The 18,344-nt window shown below is 41.1% G+C and overlaps 1 protein-coding gene across 2 annotated transcripts in view; it reads right to left on the reverse strand.

Moving 5' to 3' along the window:
- Window positions 1-651: 651 nt before the first annotated feature.
- The window catches only part of TRAF5 (TNF receptor associated factor 5), a 51,139-nt gene continuing 33,446 nt past the window's right edge, over window positions 652-18,344 (reverse strand). The window contains exons 5-11 of one of the 2 annotated variants that reach the window (XM_049634192.1): window positions 16,181-16,345; window positions 15,354-15,431; window positions 14,953-15,027; window positions 10,309-10,401; window positions 6,240-6,380; window positions 3,993-4,161; window positions 652-3,328 (exon numbers count right to left, since the gene is read on the reverse strand). In XM_049634192.1, the coding sequence (XP_049490149.1) occupies window positions 2,751-3,328; window positions 3,993-4,161; window positions 6,240-6,380; window positions 10,309-10,401; window positions 14,953-15,027; window positions 15,354-15,431; window positions 16,181-16,345 (1,299 nt within the window). In that variant the 3' untranslated portion in view covers window positions 652-2,750. The remainder of the gene's footprint in view (window positions 3,329-3,992; window positions 4,162-6,239; window positions 6,381-10,308; window positions 10,402-14,952; window positions 15,028-15,353; window positions 15,432-16,180; window positions 16,346-18,344) is intronic. The other variant, XM_049634193.1, reaches the window with a different exon arrangement.

The following is an 18,344-nucleotide window of genomic DNA, read 5'->3' on the forward strand; positions in this document are numbered from 1 at the left end:
CAATTAAGACCCATGTCTCCAACCACTTTCTAAGAGAAAAGAGGTAGTTGGCAGTGTGGACCGATTGCCCAAAGCACCACACAAAGGCTTTGTGCTCTCTGTTCTGTTTAGTTGTGCTCAAGATTGGCACTGTGAATTGGAACTGGCTGTGACTATCTCTTGTTTCTCTGAAAAATCAAATTTGGATATCAGGGGTCAGAGTTCAGATCTGTTAATATGCATTCATATGTAGAGTACCTCCCCACCCTACCTTAATCCTGTACTTGCCTTTCTTAACTTCCCTCTTACACCTATTTTTTTCTTTTCATCAGGAATTGAAATCTAACCAAAATAGAATGAATTTAAATATTTGTGATATAGAGGCACCCCGCTGGCTTGGTCAGTAGAGCATGGGACTCTTGATCTTGGGGTTGTGATTTTTTTTTCAATTTTTTTTTTTTTTTCAACGTTTATTTATTTTTGGGACAGAGAGAGACAGAGCATGAACGGGGGAGGGACAGAGAGAGAGGGAGACACAGAATCGGAAACAGGCTCCAGGCTCTGAGCCATCAGCCCAGAGCCTGACGCGGGGCTCGAACTCACGGACCGTGAGATCGTGACCTGGCTGAAGTCGGACGCTTAACCGACTGCGCCACCCAGGCGCCCCTTGGGGTTGTGATTTTGAGCCCTATATTGAGTGTAGAGATTACTTAAAAAATAAAATCTTTAAATATTTCTGACATAGAATAAAAATAACTGCTCAGATCATAGAAGAGGAAAAACAGTTTACATGGATCCACTTCTATAAAACAAAAATCACAACTCTTATTTTTGAGAAAGGAGTCTTTTTTACTCTGTAATACCTTGTTTCATGATCACTGTTTCAATGATGAAGGGACTCTGAACTCATAAGCAAACCATGCCATGATTAAAGCTTTTTATGTAGAGAAGTTGGTTAGAACACAAAACCAGTATTTTGATAAATTCACTTTAAAATGTTTTTCATACCCACTTAAAACTAATTACAACAATATGATCTTCTACTCCCAAGGACTTGGACTGGATTAGGAACATTGAAAACAAACACACAGAACCACTGGGTCTGGCTGTGTGATCTACAGAAATGCTTTCTGAGTGTGTGTGAGGTCAATCTGTTGACTATCAATTGTGCCAGAGTTCACCAGCAGCTACAGTGTTGTTCTTTAGTATGTTTCCATTGTGAACTTATTTCTTTAAGTCTTTGGGATGATTTCTGCAAGATGAGTCTTTAGCATCTTGAAATTTTTCAGAGAAGAGATTAAGAAAGTCTCAATTATTCCAGAAGCCACTGGTATAAAAATCATGTTTCTTCGATCAGATTGACTGCTCAAAAGCTATAAGGTACACGGTCCTCACTCGGGTAAGCTGCATTAAGTGGCCCTCAGCCCAGGGCAATTTATCCCCACACACTCAAGGGAGTCGGCTTGAATGTCAGGAAACACTGAGTTGCATAACAACAAAGGAGGGCTCAGGAAAACTGGGATTCACTTGACTGGTACACACACCCTCGTAGATAGACCCACACAGACAGATGCGTGAGAATAGAATCATTTCTGTTCCTCACAAAGTACTCACAACTTCAACAAGAAAAGTCACAGGTTTATATAAATGCCCATTTTCATATCAGTTTATGAATTCAGAAGTTCTTTCAAAAAGAATAGGAGATACTGCTTTTAGCAATCAGTTTGGGATGAGAATACTTCTGACACCATAGGAATAATAATGGTGTTCTCCCTAGGTTTAAGTTCCTCTTATCCATTTATGACATTTTTCTCCATCATGTACTAAATTCTACCCATCCTCACAGTAACTTACTATTATTACCAACATACTTTTAAACTAGGTGTATACATACATATACATGTACATACGTATCTACTAAATTGAACCTTATGAAACTGTTAATACTTGACCTTTTCTGACCTATGAAAACAGCTTTTTTTCACATGGTTGTACCTAATAAAATATGAGCTTTAGTTGGAGGACTATATCTCCATATATATGTATAAACTATCTCTCCCTCTCTCTCTCTGCACACACACACACACACACACACACACACAGTGCAGTACTTTCTGTTTACTTCAGCAGGAAGAATGAAAATGCTTCCTCTATTCACCAGTTCTAACACAGCCTTGCAAAACTGTACTTGGTGACTACTGGTAATTTTTAATGAAAATATTTAGAGGTGTAGTAATTTCCACAAATTTTGTATTTGACCAAATAAAGTCTGGTCCAAACTGGGCTTATGGTCTTTGAAAGTACACCACCCAACTACTTAACTGGAATAGTCTACCCTGGAAGATGGCTTTTGCAGGCTTATGGTCAGGTCTAGAATCAGCAGGCCAAATAATAAAATACCAAAGCATTTTCAATTCTTCCTCTGTGTCCTTAGTAACATTTCACATAGTGCCTACGATGAGACACTATGCTAAGCACCAGTAAAACAGATATGCCCCAGACCTCACTTTCAAGAAACTTAACATCTTTCAAGAAATATAAAAATATAAATAATGAGAGAATATTCTAAGGTTTTAAGTTTCAAACTGGGATAGAGTAAAACGTAAAAGAAGATAGCACTTGAGAAGTTTTAAACTGCCTTCAAACACCAAGTGGCAAGAAGCCAAATACAAATGTGTACTAAGTTCAATGTCAGTCCCTATGATAATCACAGGTGTCCTCCTCCATGGTTCTGGACCCAACAAGTCCTTCATCATCCCCAGAAACAGGGACTAGAGATCCTCTAGGTCAGTTAAATCCACGGCCACTTTCAGGAACACGGTGTCATCTTTAATGTAGGTGTTCTTGGCGCTCTCCAAAGTGGAATGAGCCACGAAGCGGGGGCAGCCAGACGCAATGTTCATCTCTCCATCAGGTCTTTTAAAGCTACTGCTATTGGGGTCAGCCTTGAAGGTCTCCATAATGTGGTTCTTTTTGCCACTCTGGTCCAAAAGCATCAGGGTCACCCTCTGCCTGAATGGCCACTGCAACAGTGAGTCAAACTCCCCTCGCATCACCACGAAGTACAGCGACAGGTGTGTCCCCTTCCCGGACCCATCCCCGTTTAGGTATGCTCTAGCACAGAGCCGGTAGCCGCACCGGCTGGTGTAGAAGGGCTGGCTGAAGATGGACACCGTGTGCCCATCGAGTGCCTCCCTCTTCTTCGTCTTATAGTCTGTCACCTTCCAGATGAGCTTTCCGTTATAGCAGGCACCTTCTAGCAGTTTAAATCGCTCTTCGTTTTTATTCAGCTGTGCTTTATGAATATTAATGTGGGCATCATGTTTGTTGGTCTCCCCTTCCAAAACAACTGCAAAGAAAGAAAGAAAGAAAAAAGATTCCATAGGCCTTAAAGTTGTCTTTAGAATTTGCCCAAAGTGGAATTGTGTTATCTGAAGAGAAAAATAAAATTCTGACATCCTAAAGATGAACTGAACTCAATGTCCACCAATGGATCATTTGTATGAATAATTAACTCAGTGACTCTCATGTCTTGGCAAAAGTAGCACCAAGGAAACCCAAATGCATACTCTTGAACTGAAGCTCACCAAAGCGTATAGAAGACACACAGCATTTGACTCGTGTGCATTAGCATGGTGAGGCCCATTATTTAATAACTGGGATGCTTTTAAATAGCCAAACCCTTTCAGATTTTCCTATACTTCAAACAATGTTTCCACCACATCTCTCCCTTAGTTTTCTCATTATTTTCCACTCTTCTTAAAAACCACCACTCCCTGTTTTTGGAATTTCCTGGCCCATTTCTACCCTTTGCCTGTTCCAGCCCCTGCTCATCACCGTCCATCATTTTCCCCCGAGTGGCCAGAATCTCATGCTGTTCTGTTTCACAAATACCAGATTCGACAATTGTTTATCCTGGACAGCTGCGACTCTCCATCTGGCCAGGTGTTTGCTTGTTCCAGAAACATGCAGACAACAGACTCATCCAAAGAGAAGTAAAATACGTGCCATACCTAGTCTTTGATCATTGGTTTCTAGCAGAGTAATTTTCTGTTTCACTGTATCAATCGCTTCCACCAAAGGCCTCAGATCAAATTTATTTTGTTGCTGGTTAGCCACTTGTAATAACTGACGCACTTGAGCTTCTAGCCAAGCAGACTTGTCAATGAGACTGGCAAGAGCCTTTCAGTACAACATGGATCATAATGTAAAAAAGAAAAAAAAGTTAATATCTTAGTAATTCATTGATACTGAATTTTTTTCAACCCAAACATTTCACATTTAATTAATCAATTAATGCAATGAAAAATGCACAGTCTGGAAGATAAAATTCAGTGAGGTTCACAGAGAGATGAACTACCTAGTATCTTCCTCCTCCTTCCGGTCACAGCTCCTGTTCCAAATTTTTGAACTTCTCTTCATCTGACTTATACTCCTCCCTCAATTTCTATCCATTTGGTGCTCTAACTTATCTTTATATCTTTGTTCTCCTGTTGTCTCTCCTCTTGCCTTAATCACGTCCTTCTCAGAGGCTATTCTGATCCACGCCTGCTCTGTTAGAAGGCAGAGAATGAGCTGGAAATAGACCCATCTGTTCTGGCCTGAGCCCTAAAAGTGGTCCAGAAGTGCAATGAGGCAAGGCTTGAACTTTAGATTCTCTACCTGGGTAGAAGAGACTAAATAAAACTAGACCCATACTTCTCTTCCACACTTGCCCCTCAGGACCTTAACTCTGACTGGTTTTGTGTTAGAAAAAGGTCAGAATTGAGATAATAACAAATAAAGATTTCCTTTTTTTCTACACACACACACACACACACACACAGTGTGCTGACAAAGTATGGGGAAATTACATGGCCTGCATTTTTCTGGGATAGTCCACATTTCAAAATGCTACCCATATCACAGGTCTTAAGATCCTTTTCACCACAGGGGTGCCCGAGTGGCTTAGTCGGCTGAGCGTCCAACTTCGGCTCAGGTCATGATCTCGAGGTTCGTGAAATCAAAGCACGCCCCCCCCCCCCCCCCAATCAGGCTGACATGATGACAGTGCAGAGCCTGCTTGGGATTCTCTCTCTCTCTCCTTCTCTCTGCCCTTGCCCCATTCATACTGTCCTTCTCTCTCAAAAATAAACATTAAAATTTTTTTTTACCATAAATTTTATAACTACAGTAAAGATACTATTCATTAGAAATCTGTTTATGGTTACTTAACATTCATGATTTGCAAGTAATTTTTGATACATTTTAGTGTTTAAAGCATTTTATTCCCAGGGCACCTGCGTGGCCCAGTGGGTTAAGAGTCCGACTTTGGCTCAGGTCATGATCTCACAGCTCATGAGTTTGAGCCTTGCATCAGGCTCTGTGCTGACAGCTCACAGCCTGGAGCCTGCTTCAGATTCTGTGTCTCCCTCTCTCTCTGCTCCTCCCCTGCTCATGCTGTTGCTCTCTCAAAAATAAACATTAAAAAAAATTTTTTTAAATAAATAAAGCATTTTATTCCCAAGGGAATTAATATTTCACTTTGTTGACTATGGATACACTCAATGAATCTTACATAAAGGAACTAATATTGGCCTAACATCAATTATAACCCTAATTTCCATAAATTATATAAAGTATTATGTCAATTCTGTTAATTACCTTAGTTATATTATTATAATTAGATATAACATAAATAAATATAATATAATTACATAATTATATTAGTTAACTTATTGACATTGTTAAATGTACTGGGGTTATGTAAAAGAAGATCTTTATTCTTATGAAATACATAGTGAAGTGTGTATAGGTACAGGGCCATAATATATATACAGCTTACTCTCAAATGCTTCAGAAAGTACATATACATACAGCAACAGAGATGTAGAGAGATATGGGACAAAATACTAACAATGGGTGAATTTGGGCGGAGAATGCACAGATTTTTTTTTTTTGAGAGAGAGAGAGAGAGAAAGAGCATGTGCACAAGCAGGGGAGGGGCAGAGGATCCAAAGCAGGCTCCATGCTGACAGCAGAGAACCCAATATGGGGCTCAAACTCACCAACTATGAGATCATGACCTGAGCTGAAGTCTGACACTTAACTGACTGAGCCACCCAGGCACCCCAAGAATACATGGGTATTTTTAAGCACTATCTTATTCTTATAGCTTTTCTTTACATTTGAAATTATCTCCACTTAAGAAGTTATAAGAGAAACCCTGACTGCCAATTGAAGGCCAGATCTTGGCTATGAATAGAGAGGCCATTTCTCACCTGGATGTTTGAGAGGAAGCTTCCATTTTTGCCGAGTAGCTGTGCAAACTGCTTGAACTCCTTTTCGAATTTCTTTACTGTTTCTGCTAACTGCTGGATTTTACTTTCTTTCTGTTCTAGGCTCTTATATAAATCAGAAATCTAATAACAGAAATGGGAATGAGATCATTTAAGTGTATGTATACAAGTTAAAATAATTTAAATACAAGTCTAGAAAAATATTGCAGTAAGAAAGTGTTTCTAGAAAAATATATATGTAAGTAATGAGTCACTAAATTCTACTCCTGAAAGCATTACTACACTATATGTTAACTAACTTGAATTTAAATAAATTTCAATAAATAAATAAATTAAATTAAAAAAAAGAAAAATACATACATGTATTTCTAGGAAAATATTTACAGGTAGATTTCTATATAATATTTGTAGGTGCTTCAAAAAAACCAGATCCACAGATTTCTCATCAGTCTTTTTCATAGCTTAACCAGCTATGATGGTTCATCTAATGATAGTGACATCACTTGACAAAATTTACTGAACTAGTTCTCTTCATTCATTCAGTATGCACTTATTAAACAACCACACAGTACTGATCATCACAGCACAGCAGATGCTATCTGCACAGTATCAATAGTAATAGCTGACATTTGCTGAATGTCTGTCATACCCTTGTATTCATTAGCTCTCTTAATTCTCAAAAAACCCTATGAGTTGGGTATGATGATCAGTTCCGTTTTATAGATAAGGAAACAGAGGTAGAGAGTTTAAGTGACCTGCCCAGCATACAGCTAGCTTAGCAAGTGGTAGGCAAAACATGATATGCTCTTAGAATCTGTAATTATTTCAGGGAAATAACCAAAAACTTTCGTGTGAGCCTAGACAACCCTCCTCCTATCGCCTCATCCATTCAATCAGCAACACTTACCAACTTTAAACTCCCGACACACAACAAAACAAACGATTCTTATATCTACTTCTCATTTCATCTCATTTCGTTTCACACTCACTGTAGCCTTATTTCTCACCTGGGCTGCTACAACAGCTTCCCACCTGTCCTACACCATCCCTCGCACTCCTGCCAGATGGGAAGCTCTATGGGAATTGGGACGCATGTCCCACAGTCTGCTGTAACCTTGGCAACTGGTCTGGTGCCTGGCATCAGCAGGTATTTGATAAATATTTTTAGTATGAACAAATGATGCTCTCCCTTTCTTTACACTTGTTTTTCTCCAATTCATCCTTCATGCTGTAACCAGAGACAAATCGATCTTGTCACTCCCCCCCCCCCCCACCTTATCCTTAGTGGCCTTCTTTTACAGACCCTACAGGGTCCTACATGATCTGCCCCTGGCTACTTTCTCAGCCTGCTGCCTATTCCCATCCCACCTGTGCCCTGCCCTGCAAGCCTACACACTTCTATTGTCCATCGAGTCCTGGTCTCTCACACACTTCCTCCTCCATCTAGAAACTACCACTTTTTAAGCCTCTACTCAAGGACAGTTTCTCTCAGAAACACTTCTTCACTAGTATCACCTACCTAGGTCATCTCTCAAGTTCTAAGACCCCCTGACTACACTCTAGCATTTAAGTTACCTTCATTACTCTTATTGCTTTTTTGGGTTGTTTTGGTCTCTTCCTCCACTAAACTATTGAGGCTACATCTCCCTTATTTCTTCATCCCCAAAGCCTTGCACAGTGCCTGGCACACAGAGGGCATTGGATACGTGTTTTATAAATGAACAAATGGTTGCAACAACCATCTGCTCTCTGGCCCCAGAATCTTCCATTTAGATCCTGAGAGCTGATTTCCACCTACATGGTAGACATATCTCCCTGATAAGTGTCTTCTCCCTCCACCTAACCTCTACTTGTCCTGCAGTGTCCATCTCAGATAATAATTCCATGTTCTCTGCCTTCTAAACTTACAGCTTGCCACTGTGACCTTGGAGTGTCTCTCAATGCCCTTCCCATCCCCAGACACAGCCTTGGCTGAGCCACCAGCACCATCACTTCCAGTATCTTGCCTTCAACTGCTTATTACATTGCCACTGTGCTAAGAGCTTAAATATATTAGCTCATTTAACCCTTCCAACAGCCCCATTTTATGAATGAGGAAATTGGGGAAGAGCGGAGTTAAGTAGCTTGTCCAAACTCATATGGCAAGTGTGGGGCCAGGTCTCAAAACCAGGCATTCTGGCTCCAGAGCCCTCACTGTTCAACTGCCAGGCTCTACTGCTACATTGCCTAGTTCATGACAACATCCTTCTGCCTGGTCCCCCTGTCCTCATGCTCTCCTCTCCCTCTATCCATCTTCTGTGCTACCACCAGCTATCTTACTTTTTAAAGCCAAACAATTAGCCAGCCAAGTAGTGGTCTTCGCCTGCCCCCACCATCCAAAACTTTACTTTATGCCACTTTGCTTTCATGAAAGACCTGCGTTAGTGCCTGTTTGACTAACCGAAAGAAATCAAAGAGGATCTTCGCTTTTATGAAATGGTAGTTGCTTCTTTGCTTTACACGACATTGGCTTATGAAAGGTTCCATAGGATTGCTCTGTTTCCCATTGTGTGGGAAACCTGTATTTTCTTATCTCGAAACCTCCATTAGCTCCCCTATTACTGACAAACATTAGTTCAAACTTTGGCCCTTAAATCCTTTCTGAAACAAAGCAGATATGAATGAATAAAAAATAATAATTGAATGTACAGTATCTGCAACCTCTTAGCTTACATGGAAGGCCACTGCAATCTGCACCCAGCACACCAGTCTCCAGCTCTTTCTAGCTCATGTTCAGGAGCCTCACCACCCCAAAACCCCAGTTCCCTGAACCATCAGCCTCTCTCATAATTCCTGGTCTTGGCACAAGCTTTCCTTTTCTGGAACGTTCTTTCCCCACAACATTTAAGTTGACAAATCTTTTCTTCCTTCAAAATGAAGCTCGGATGTGCTACCTTGAAGAGCTTTCCCCAAATCCCACAGAGCAAACTGCTGCAGCCTCTGTACCCCAGACTGAGTAACAGCATATCCTATGGCACGGCAACTTATCTATTTGCATTTTTGCATTGTGAGTCCTTCTAGGGCAGAAGCTGTGTCTTTCCTGACTCAGAGCCCCTAGCAACACACCTCATAGCTGATGTATGGCAGGTGTTTGTTGAATGAGTGGATGGATGGATGGATGGATGGATGAGGCAAGTGGTACAGAAAGAACTTAGGAATGGTTATCAGGCAGCGTGCCCTCTACCAAAGTCACGGTCTGAGTGGTCTTCGCACTTTTCTCCAGGGTCTGACCTTGGAACTCACATACCTACTTTAATATGGAATTAGACACCATAAACTAATTGGCAATAATAGAATTCAGCTCCCTCTCTTCCTGACATGGGCTTGAGAAGTCTGATCCTCTGAGATGTTCTAACAAAATAATTAACTTTTATAATAATTACTCAATAGAATCAGCATTTGGAGTCCATTATGAATATTCCAGGGACTGTGGCAGGCATTTGCACACATAATTTCACTTGGTAATCACAACTCAGTGAAATACATATGTATGTATGCATTTATCAGGCTGCAAAGCTTTTCATAGGCAGGAGTTAAGACTTACTACAAAATATATAAAACCCAAAATGCCTAGAACAGATAGTTAACTATTGCTTCATGGTAAGATTGGTCTAATTAAAAAACATCAAGCACCTGCTAGTCACCTACTAGGTGCCAGATATTAACCAAAAGGCGTGTGGATAGGCTGCAGAGACAGTGTGGTATTTCTAGACTAAGAATCAGGGGACATGGGTTTGAGAGTAAATTCTACCATTTACAAGTTACAAACACATCAAAATTTCTTTGAGCTTAGTTATTTCATCTGCTGAATGAAAGGGTTGGGTCCAGAGATCTCAAAGGCACCTTCCAGTTCTAATATTCTATAATCCTATGGGTCTGCCTGGCCACTTAGTAGAAAACCATCTACCTCCAGTAGACATGTACTGAAACAGAGGAGACTATAAAAAGCCAACGATTACCAGCCCCAGTGGTTGCGCTGCCTCCCCTTATATCTGAATTCTTGAATATTTACCTGTTCTTCTAACTGGAAGTTTTTTTCTAAAACCAGAAGCATGTGGTCCCGTAAGGCTGAATGCTCATGCTCCAGCAGGTTCCCCCGTTTATCCTTCAATGTGAAGAGGAAAGGAAGTCAGGCTGCTGAAAAGCTCCAAACATGAAGGTGGTGGCGAGATATTCTGCTAAAGCAGACCTTAACAATTTTGCTTGCTTGTCTGAAGCTGAGTTGCAGGAGAAACAGCCCCTCCAGGTCCCTTTCCCAGCCACAGGATTCTACAGTGCCCATGAGACAATTTTAAACTTACAGAAACAGAGAATCGGGCCACTGTCAAAATTTCAATGCGGATTTCCTTCCTTGTGCTGGGAATGTGTGACCGTGGGTCAAGTGTAGTTATCCTCTGTCAACTATTCCCACACAAAACCTATCTCTTTGGCAGGTTAGCTTCAGATCAGTTTCAAGCCTAGGTTAGTTCTCTCTCCTACCAAGCACACATTTCCATGCTGTCTTCTATCAAAGGCCACAGGCATGCAACCTGATTGTAATTTCAGCCCAGGCAAATTTGTTGCCCTCAAAATCAAATAACAGGTTTATAAGAATAAAGGGTTACTTCTTCCCTGATGATTAAAATACCGAATTGCAAACTGCCTATATTACTAGTAAAAGCAAATGGTAGATGTTCTGGGTGATCTGTGGACCAAAGCATACATTTATCAACAATTTTCCTTCAGTTTAGGATTGGCCCCTTTTCTAGAGAATACCTTTCCTCCTCCTTTTCTTCCTTTTCATCCTGGAAGGTCTAGACTACAGCCCAACTGGGAGTTTAGGCCTAACTATTAGGAAGATTCCTTTCAGAGCTGGAAAGCAATGCCATATTTCATGCACTAAAAAGGTAAACCTTATCCTTTTTGTAGCCAAGACTGTCACTGGTTTGATATGTGAAAATCTGTGGACTCCAATGATTTTTTTTAAACGTTCCCACAATATGCATTTTTTAAAATAGGTTCTTAAAATAAGAGAAATGTAGGGGCACCTGGGTGGCTCAGTCAGTTGGGCATTTGACTTCAGCTCAGGTCATGATCTCACAGTCCGTGAGTTCGAGCCCCGCGTCAGGCTCTGTGCTGACAGCTCAGAACCTAGAGCCTGTTTCAGATTCTGTGTCTCCCTCTCTCTTCCTCTTCCCTTCTCATGATATGTCTCTCTCTGTCTCTCAAAAATGAATAAACGTTAAAACAAAATACTACATGGCAATGAGAAAGAATGAAATATGGCCTTTTGTAGCAACGTGGATGGAACTGGAGAGTGTTATGCTAAGTGAAATAAGTCATACAGAGAAAGACGTACACCATATGTTTTAACTCTTATGTGGGTCCTGAGAAACTTAACAGAAGACCATGGGGGAGGGGAGGGAGGGAGGGAGCCAAAATATGAGACTCTTAAAAACTGAGAACAAACTGAGGGTTGATGGGGGGGTGGGAGGGAGGGGAGGGTGGGTGATGGGCATTGAGGAGGGCACCTGTTGGGATGAGTACTAGGTGTTGTATGGAAACCAATTTGACAATAAATTTCGTATTAAAAAATTTTTTTTAATAAAATTAAAAAAAAGAGAAATGGATGCTCATGTGAAACAATACAGCAAGATATAGAATGAAAAGCAAAAGTCCTCTTCTTTCCAGCACCGCATCCAATTTGCTAAGTCTCTCACTCACCAGAGTCAGTGAAGATATATACACATTTTTAACTCAATGAGATCATAACCATATTTAATTTTTAAAAATACATACCTCATTCTTTTTATCAGATGCATGGTATTCCAAAATATAAATAATATATTATAATATATAATAAAAATTATATAGCCAGTACTTTAGTGATGGACTTAGAGGTTTTTAGTTTTTTGTTGTCTTTTGCTACATAAACAGCTTTGTGTGAGGGTTTGTATATGCGTGTAATCATTGCATACTTATGAAAGAATTTCTGTGAGATAAATTCCTAGCAATAGAATTACAAGGCCACTGTATGGGCTCACTATTTTTTTTTTTAACAAAAAATTTATTTTATTGTATTTTATTTTTTTTATTAAAAAAAATTTTTTTTAACATTTATTTATTATTGAGAGACAGAGACAGAGCATGAGCATGGGAGGGGCAGAGAGAGGGGGAGGCACAGAATCTGAAGCAGACTCCAGGCTCTGAGCTGTCAGCACAGAGCCCAGCGCGGGGCTCGAACTCACAAACCATGAGATCATGACCTGAGTGGAAGTTGGACGCTTTACCGACTGAGCCACCTAGGTGCTCCTATATTTTATTTTTTTAAACTAAGCTCTGGGTGCCTGGATGGCTCAGTTGTTAAGCATCTGACTTCCACTCAGGTCATTATCTCATGGTTCATGAGTTCAAGTCCCACGTCAGGTGAGCTCATGCCCCGCTTTGGGTGACCCCTGCTTCTCTCTCTCTCTCTGCCTTTTGCTCACTTGCACCCTCTCTCTCTCTCTCAGAAAAGAAAAGAAAAGAAAAGAAAAGAAAAGAAAAGAAAAGAAAAAAAAATAAGTAAGTTCTATGCCCAACGTGGGGTTTGAACTCACAACCCTGAGATCAAGAGTCACATGCTCTACCAACTAAGGTAGCCAAGTGCCCCTCACTTTTCATAGATATAACTAAACTATCCTCAGAAAAAGTTGGGATATTGTAAGTTGTTTTAATCTTTGTCAATTTGATGGTGAAAGTTATATTTCTTGTTATAATATACATTTAGGAGTGAGATTGAGTGTCTTTTCTTACATCTGTTAGTCAATTGAATTTTTTTCTGAAACTACTCATATATTCCTATGCCTACTGTAATGATTCTTAATATATTAAGGAAAATATCCTTTTTTGTCTTGTCATATGTTGTAAATATTTACTTCCAGTTTGTGGTTTGCCATTTGATTTTACTTATGGTATTTTTAAAAATCATATAAAAGTTTAAAATATTTGTGGTTAAACATCAAAATTATAGCTCCTGGTTTTGTGTTAGTCATCTAAGAAAGACTTTTATATCAAGAATAAAAAAATCCACTCACCTTTTCTTCTAGTATTTTTTATGATTTTTAAAATAAACTTTTTTTTAAAGTTTATTTATTTATTTTGAGAGACAGAGACAGAGTGAGTGGGGGAGGGGCAGAGAGAGAGAGAAAGAGAGAGAGTCCCAAGCAGACTCTGTGTTGTCAGTGCGAGGCTCCATGCAGGGCTTGAACCCACAAGACCATGAGACTATGACCTGAGTCAAAACCAAGAGTTGGGTGCTCAACCGAGTGAGCCACCCAGGTGCCCCTAAAATAAACTTTTAATTTGGAGTAATTTTAGATGTACACAAAGTATGAAACAATACAGTGCATGGTATATCTTAATGCCTAAAAGTTTGATCCATCAAGAATCTGTTAAAATGAGGTAGAAAGCAAACTTTCTTTTCTTTGTATATTTTATAAATTGATTAAATAACATTTTTAAAGGTGTTTAACAGGTAATAAAATACATTTTATTTTTTTATTTAAAAAATATATATTTTTTAACATTTATTCATTTTTTGAGAGATAGCACAAGCAGGGGAGGGGCAGAGAGAGGGGGAGACACAGAATCCGAAGCCGGCTCCAGGCTCTGAGCTGTCAGCACAGAGCCTGATGCGGGGCTCAAACTCATGAACCTTGAGATCATGACCTGAGCCGAAGTCAGACGCTTAACCGACTGAGCCACCCAGGCGCCCCAATACATTTTAAAACATGATTTCAAATCAATTCCATCTCAAAATATGTGGTAATAGAAGGGGTACCATAAAACCGAGATTTATAATCATCAGAAGGATGACTCCAGAAAGTCTCAAAATCTGGTAGACGCAGTGGAGTCTGAATTAGAAATAATTACCATGATGGTTAATTTTATGTGTCAGCTTGGCTAGGCTACGGTGCCCAGTTGTTTGGTCAAAACTAATCTAGATGTTACTGTGAGGAACTTTTGTAGCTGAGATTAACATTTACAAATCAGTTGACTTTAAGTAAAGCAGATTACTCTACGTAATGTGGGAAGTCCTCATCCAACCACCTTTTAAGAGGAAAGAATAAGGTTTCCTCAAGAAGCACTTCTCCTCGGGGTGCCTGGGTGGCTCAGTCGGTTAAGCGTCTGATTTCAGCTCAGGTCACGATCTCGCTGTCCGTGAGTTTGAGCCCCACGTCGGGCTCTGGGCTCAGAACCTGGAGCCTGCTTCCGATTCTGTGTCTCCCTCTCTCTTTGTCCCTCCCCCGTTCATGCTCTGTCTCTCTCTCTTTCTGTCTCAAAAATAAATAAATGTTAAAAAAAAAAATAAAAAAGAAGCACTTCTCCTCAAGACTGCAACATAGAAACTCCAGCCTGAGTTTCCACAGTGTTGGTCTGCTCTGCAAATAATCAGATTCACCAGTTCCCACAGTCACATAAGCTAATTTCTTAAAGTAAGTCTCTGTATGTATAGGTAGGTATGTATCTCCCATTGGTTCTGTTTCTTTGGAGAACCCTGACTGAAATTGCCAGTCTAAAAGTTCTCCAAAGTGAATGTCCTTCTGCATCCTGAATGGAATCAAAGAGTGAAATAAGCCTGCCAAATAAACGATACAGTAGAAGGCAGGGGCAGAAACAAAACGGCATTCCATACCTTTACAGTACAGCCATAGTGCTTAAAAGGACAGTCTTGTTCAGCTTCAGGACACACAGCGAGGTGTTCATCCACCTACGAAACAGACAGCCTCACGCCACAGAAATTCATCACCAGTTCTCCAACTGCCTGATAGAACTGCAGCGTGCAGGGGACCAAGGGTGGCTTGGGAAAAAGGGAGGGAACAGAACAGGAAAAGCCATGCTGAGGCCTGGCAGAAGGAGAGCTGTGGTAAAAACCGAGAAGAATTCTCAGGGAAAAGGGAAGGGAACACAGAGATACGGCTGTCGTGGGGTTATTTAAACCTTGGGCTTCTGCCTGTGGGATTTTATCAAACACATACCACATTGGTTACTAAAACTTTACCTTACGTAAAATCTAAGAGAATCATTTACAGTTACCTCAGATCTTGGAATCATCTGCAAACACTTGTTAGGACAAGATACTGGGTACTCAGGACACAAGTTTTCCTCATGATTCTGAAACAGAGAAAGTGTGATGAAACAGAGCCAAACTGCGCTTCCCAGGGTTCCCTACTATGGCCTCACAGGGTTTATGCATAGGTCTCTGGGGATCTGTGTTATGTGGCTTGCCCTCTACAGGAAGGTACAGCCTAGTTCCAAAAAGGACTAAATAAAGATGGCCGCTTTCTTCACGTAAATTAATTCAATTTTCCAAATATTCCAAAAGAAGGTCAGAGGGCGCAGGACTCACTGAGGGCAAACTTTGTGAGTCATCAGTATGGCTCCTCTGGTACATGTGAAAAGTACAGCACACTCTCTTTCTGCCTACATCCTGCCACTCCAGATGGACTGAAGCACCCTGAGGACACAATATCGTCACCTCCTCATGACCCAGCACCTAGCACTGCTCTTTGCACAATCACACTTAGTAGGTGCTCAAACAGTGCTTTCACCAATGATAAATGAGTAGTGTCCTACCAGCAAGGTTTTCGGCTTTTTACAGAACTCTAAGATAATTCTTTGGACCTATTTCTGTACAAAAATAAATTCACTGTGACCACTCAGGTAGAATTTAGTCCCATAAAAGACAATCTTTCTTTCTTTCCCTTTCTTTCTTTTTCTTTCTTTCTTTCTTTCTTTCTTTCTTTCTTTCTTTCTTTTCTTTCTCTCTTTCTCTTTCTTTCTTTCTTTTCTTTCTTTCTTCCTTTCTCTTTCTCTCTTCTCTCTTTCTTCCTCTGTCTCTTTCTTTCTCTTTCTTTCTTTACCTGTAGATTGATTACTACCACATCTTTTTTGCAATAAAGGCATTTTTCCTCTCGAAACTGGCAATATGCGCTCAAATGTTCTTTCAGATCTTTCCGAAGGACTGGCTTCTGACAGTTCTCATTAGAACACTGCACGGCTTGAAACGGGCATTGCTGGAGGTGGTCCTGCAACAGATAACACAGGCCAGTGGGCCCCGCTGACCAGGGCGGCGGGAGGGGAGCCAGCTGGAAGCCTAGAGAGGGAGGGAGGACACTGGGGGCAGCTGGGCAGACAGGGCTGCAGAGGAGAGGGCACAGATGGGGCTGCCCAGACGGAGGCTGTGATGGCTAGCCTTGTTTGGTAGGAGTTAGGAGGACAGGGAAGATGGCTGAAGAAGGAAGCAAGCTGAGTCTATTTCAGATTATCTAGTAACATGCCCGAATTAGCAGGGTAGTTCCTAAACACTTTCCTTAGGCTTGCTGAGTAATTTACCAGTCCTGCAAGGGCATTTTTAATTTCTTCTGTGCACCCTCCATCCCCACTGCCAGCACCAAGTACTAATCTCTGCATGGCAGATGGTAAAAGCTGGGATGGAGGGAAAGAGCAAATAAGAGTGGGGCATATCCTAAGTACATGAAGGAAGGAAAAGGATTAAAGGAAAAAAGGGGAGGGAGAGAGAGCTGTTCCAGAGTGGTCAAAAAAAGCAGATGGGGAAAAAAAAAACAAAACCAGAATCACAGGCCCAAGAGAAGCTGGGAGTGGTCAAGCTTGTTAGTCAGGAAATGTTCTTAATCAGAATACGAGACAACAATAACATGGACAGTGTTCGTTCCAGTATTCTTTATGGTATCAATTTTGAAAAGCAGGTGGTATACCTTTTTTTTTCTTTTTGAATGTTTATTTATTCTTGAGAGTGAGAAAGGAAAAGGGAGCTAGTAGGGGAGGGGCAGACAGACAGCGAAACAGAGGATCTGAAGCAGGATCTGAGCTGACCCTGACATGGGGCTCAAACTCAGGAACTGTAAGATCATGACCTGAGCCAAAGTTGGACACTTAACACACTTAGCCATCCAGGCGCCCCCAGCAGGAGATATATCTTAATAAATGCTTTGGATCACTGCAAGTTATTGTGATGCTAACAAGTTATCAAAACCCTATTGATGTTATTCCCAGCAAGATCCCTTACAATACTGTTGGCAAGCTCCGGCCTGTGGGCCAAATCTGCCCTGTTACTTGCTTTTGTAAATAAAGTTTTTCTGGAGAACAGCCATATTTATTTGTTCACATACAGCCAGGGGCTGCTTTCCATCTGAAATGGAAGAGGTGAGTGGCTGATACACAGATTGTATGGCCTGCAAAGCCTAAAAAATCTACCGACTGGCTTTTGACAGAAACACTTTGCTGACCCCCTTCCTGAAGGAGAAAAACCAACCAGTTTTTCTACAGGAGGTAAATAAATATTACAGCTACTCTCCTTTACCTTTAGTAATAAGAAACAAATAGTGACCGTTGAAATCCGTATCTTCTCCAAAATTCACTGCTGCTACCCCTCCGCTCTCACCAAAATAGTGAACATCCATCAGGATTCTCCTGCCTGAGAACCTTCACCTCACCTTTGGAAGCCAGGGTGGTGGTGGGGGGAGGCAGGAGTGAGGGGAAATACAAAAGAAACAGGTGAAAAGACACCAGCCACTCTTCTCTAGAAAGTGCGGATCTGGTCACAAAAGCTGATGGATGGATGGTCCATTTGAGCCTCATTTCCTTTTCAGCCTTAGTGACAACAAAGCTGGAAAAGAGGCCTTGCTCCAGGGCCTATCAACCCAGGAGAAGTTCAGTGAACCTCCAAAGAAATCCTGGGGTTAACAAGGAAATCATTTACTCATTTATAAGCTCAGTGCCCGGGGGGTTCGGAGGCAAGGTGGAGAAAAGGCTGAATCACCTGAAATGTGTTCCAAAAGATGTGGGTGGGAGAGCAAAATTTCAGCAGCCCCCAAGCAATTCTCTGGAAGCTAGAGATGCCCGCTTCTTATTCCTGCACAGTGTGATCAAACCTGATACGGGCCTGACGTGGCACAGCCACATTTCCAGCTTCCCATTTATCGAGCTTCCCCAGCTGGCTGGAAGAACCAGGTAGGGCAGTTCCATGTGAGAGAAACTCCCCTTCACTACTCCTACACCTTGTGT

This window comes from Panthera uncia, chromosome F1, assembly GCF_023721935.1.
Source record: "Panthera uncia isolate 11264 chromosome F1, Puncia_PCG_1.0, whole genome shotgun sequence".
NCBI classification, from domain to species: domain Eukaryota; kingdom Metazoa; phylum Chordata; class Mammalia; order Carnivora; family Felidae; genus Panthera; species Panthera uncia.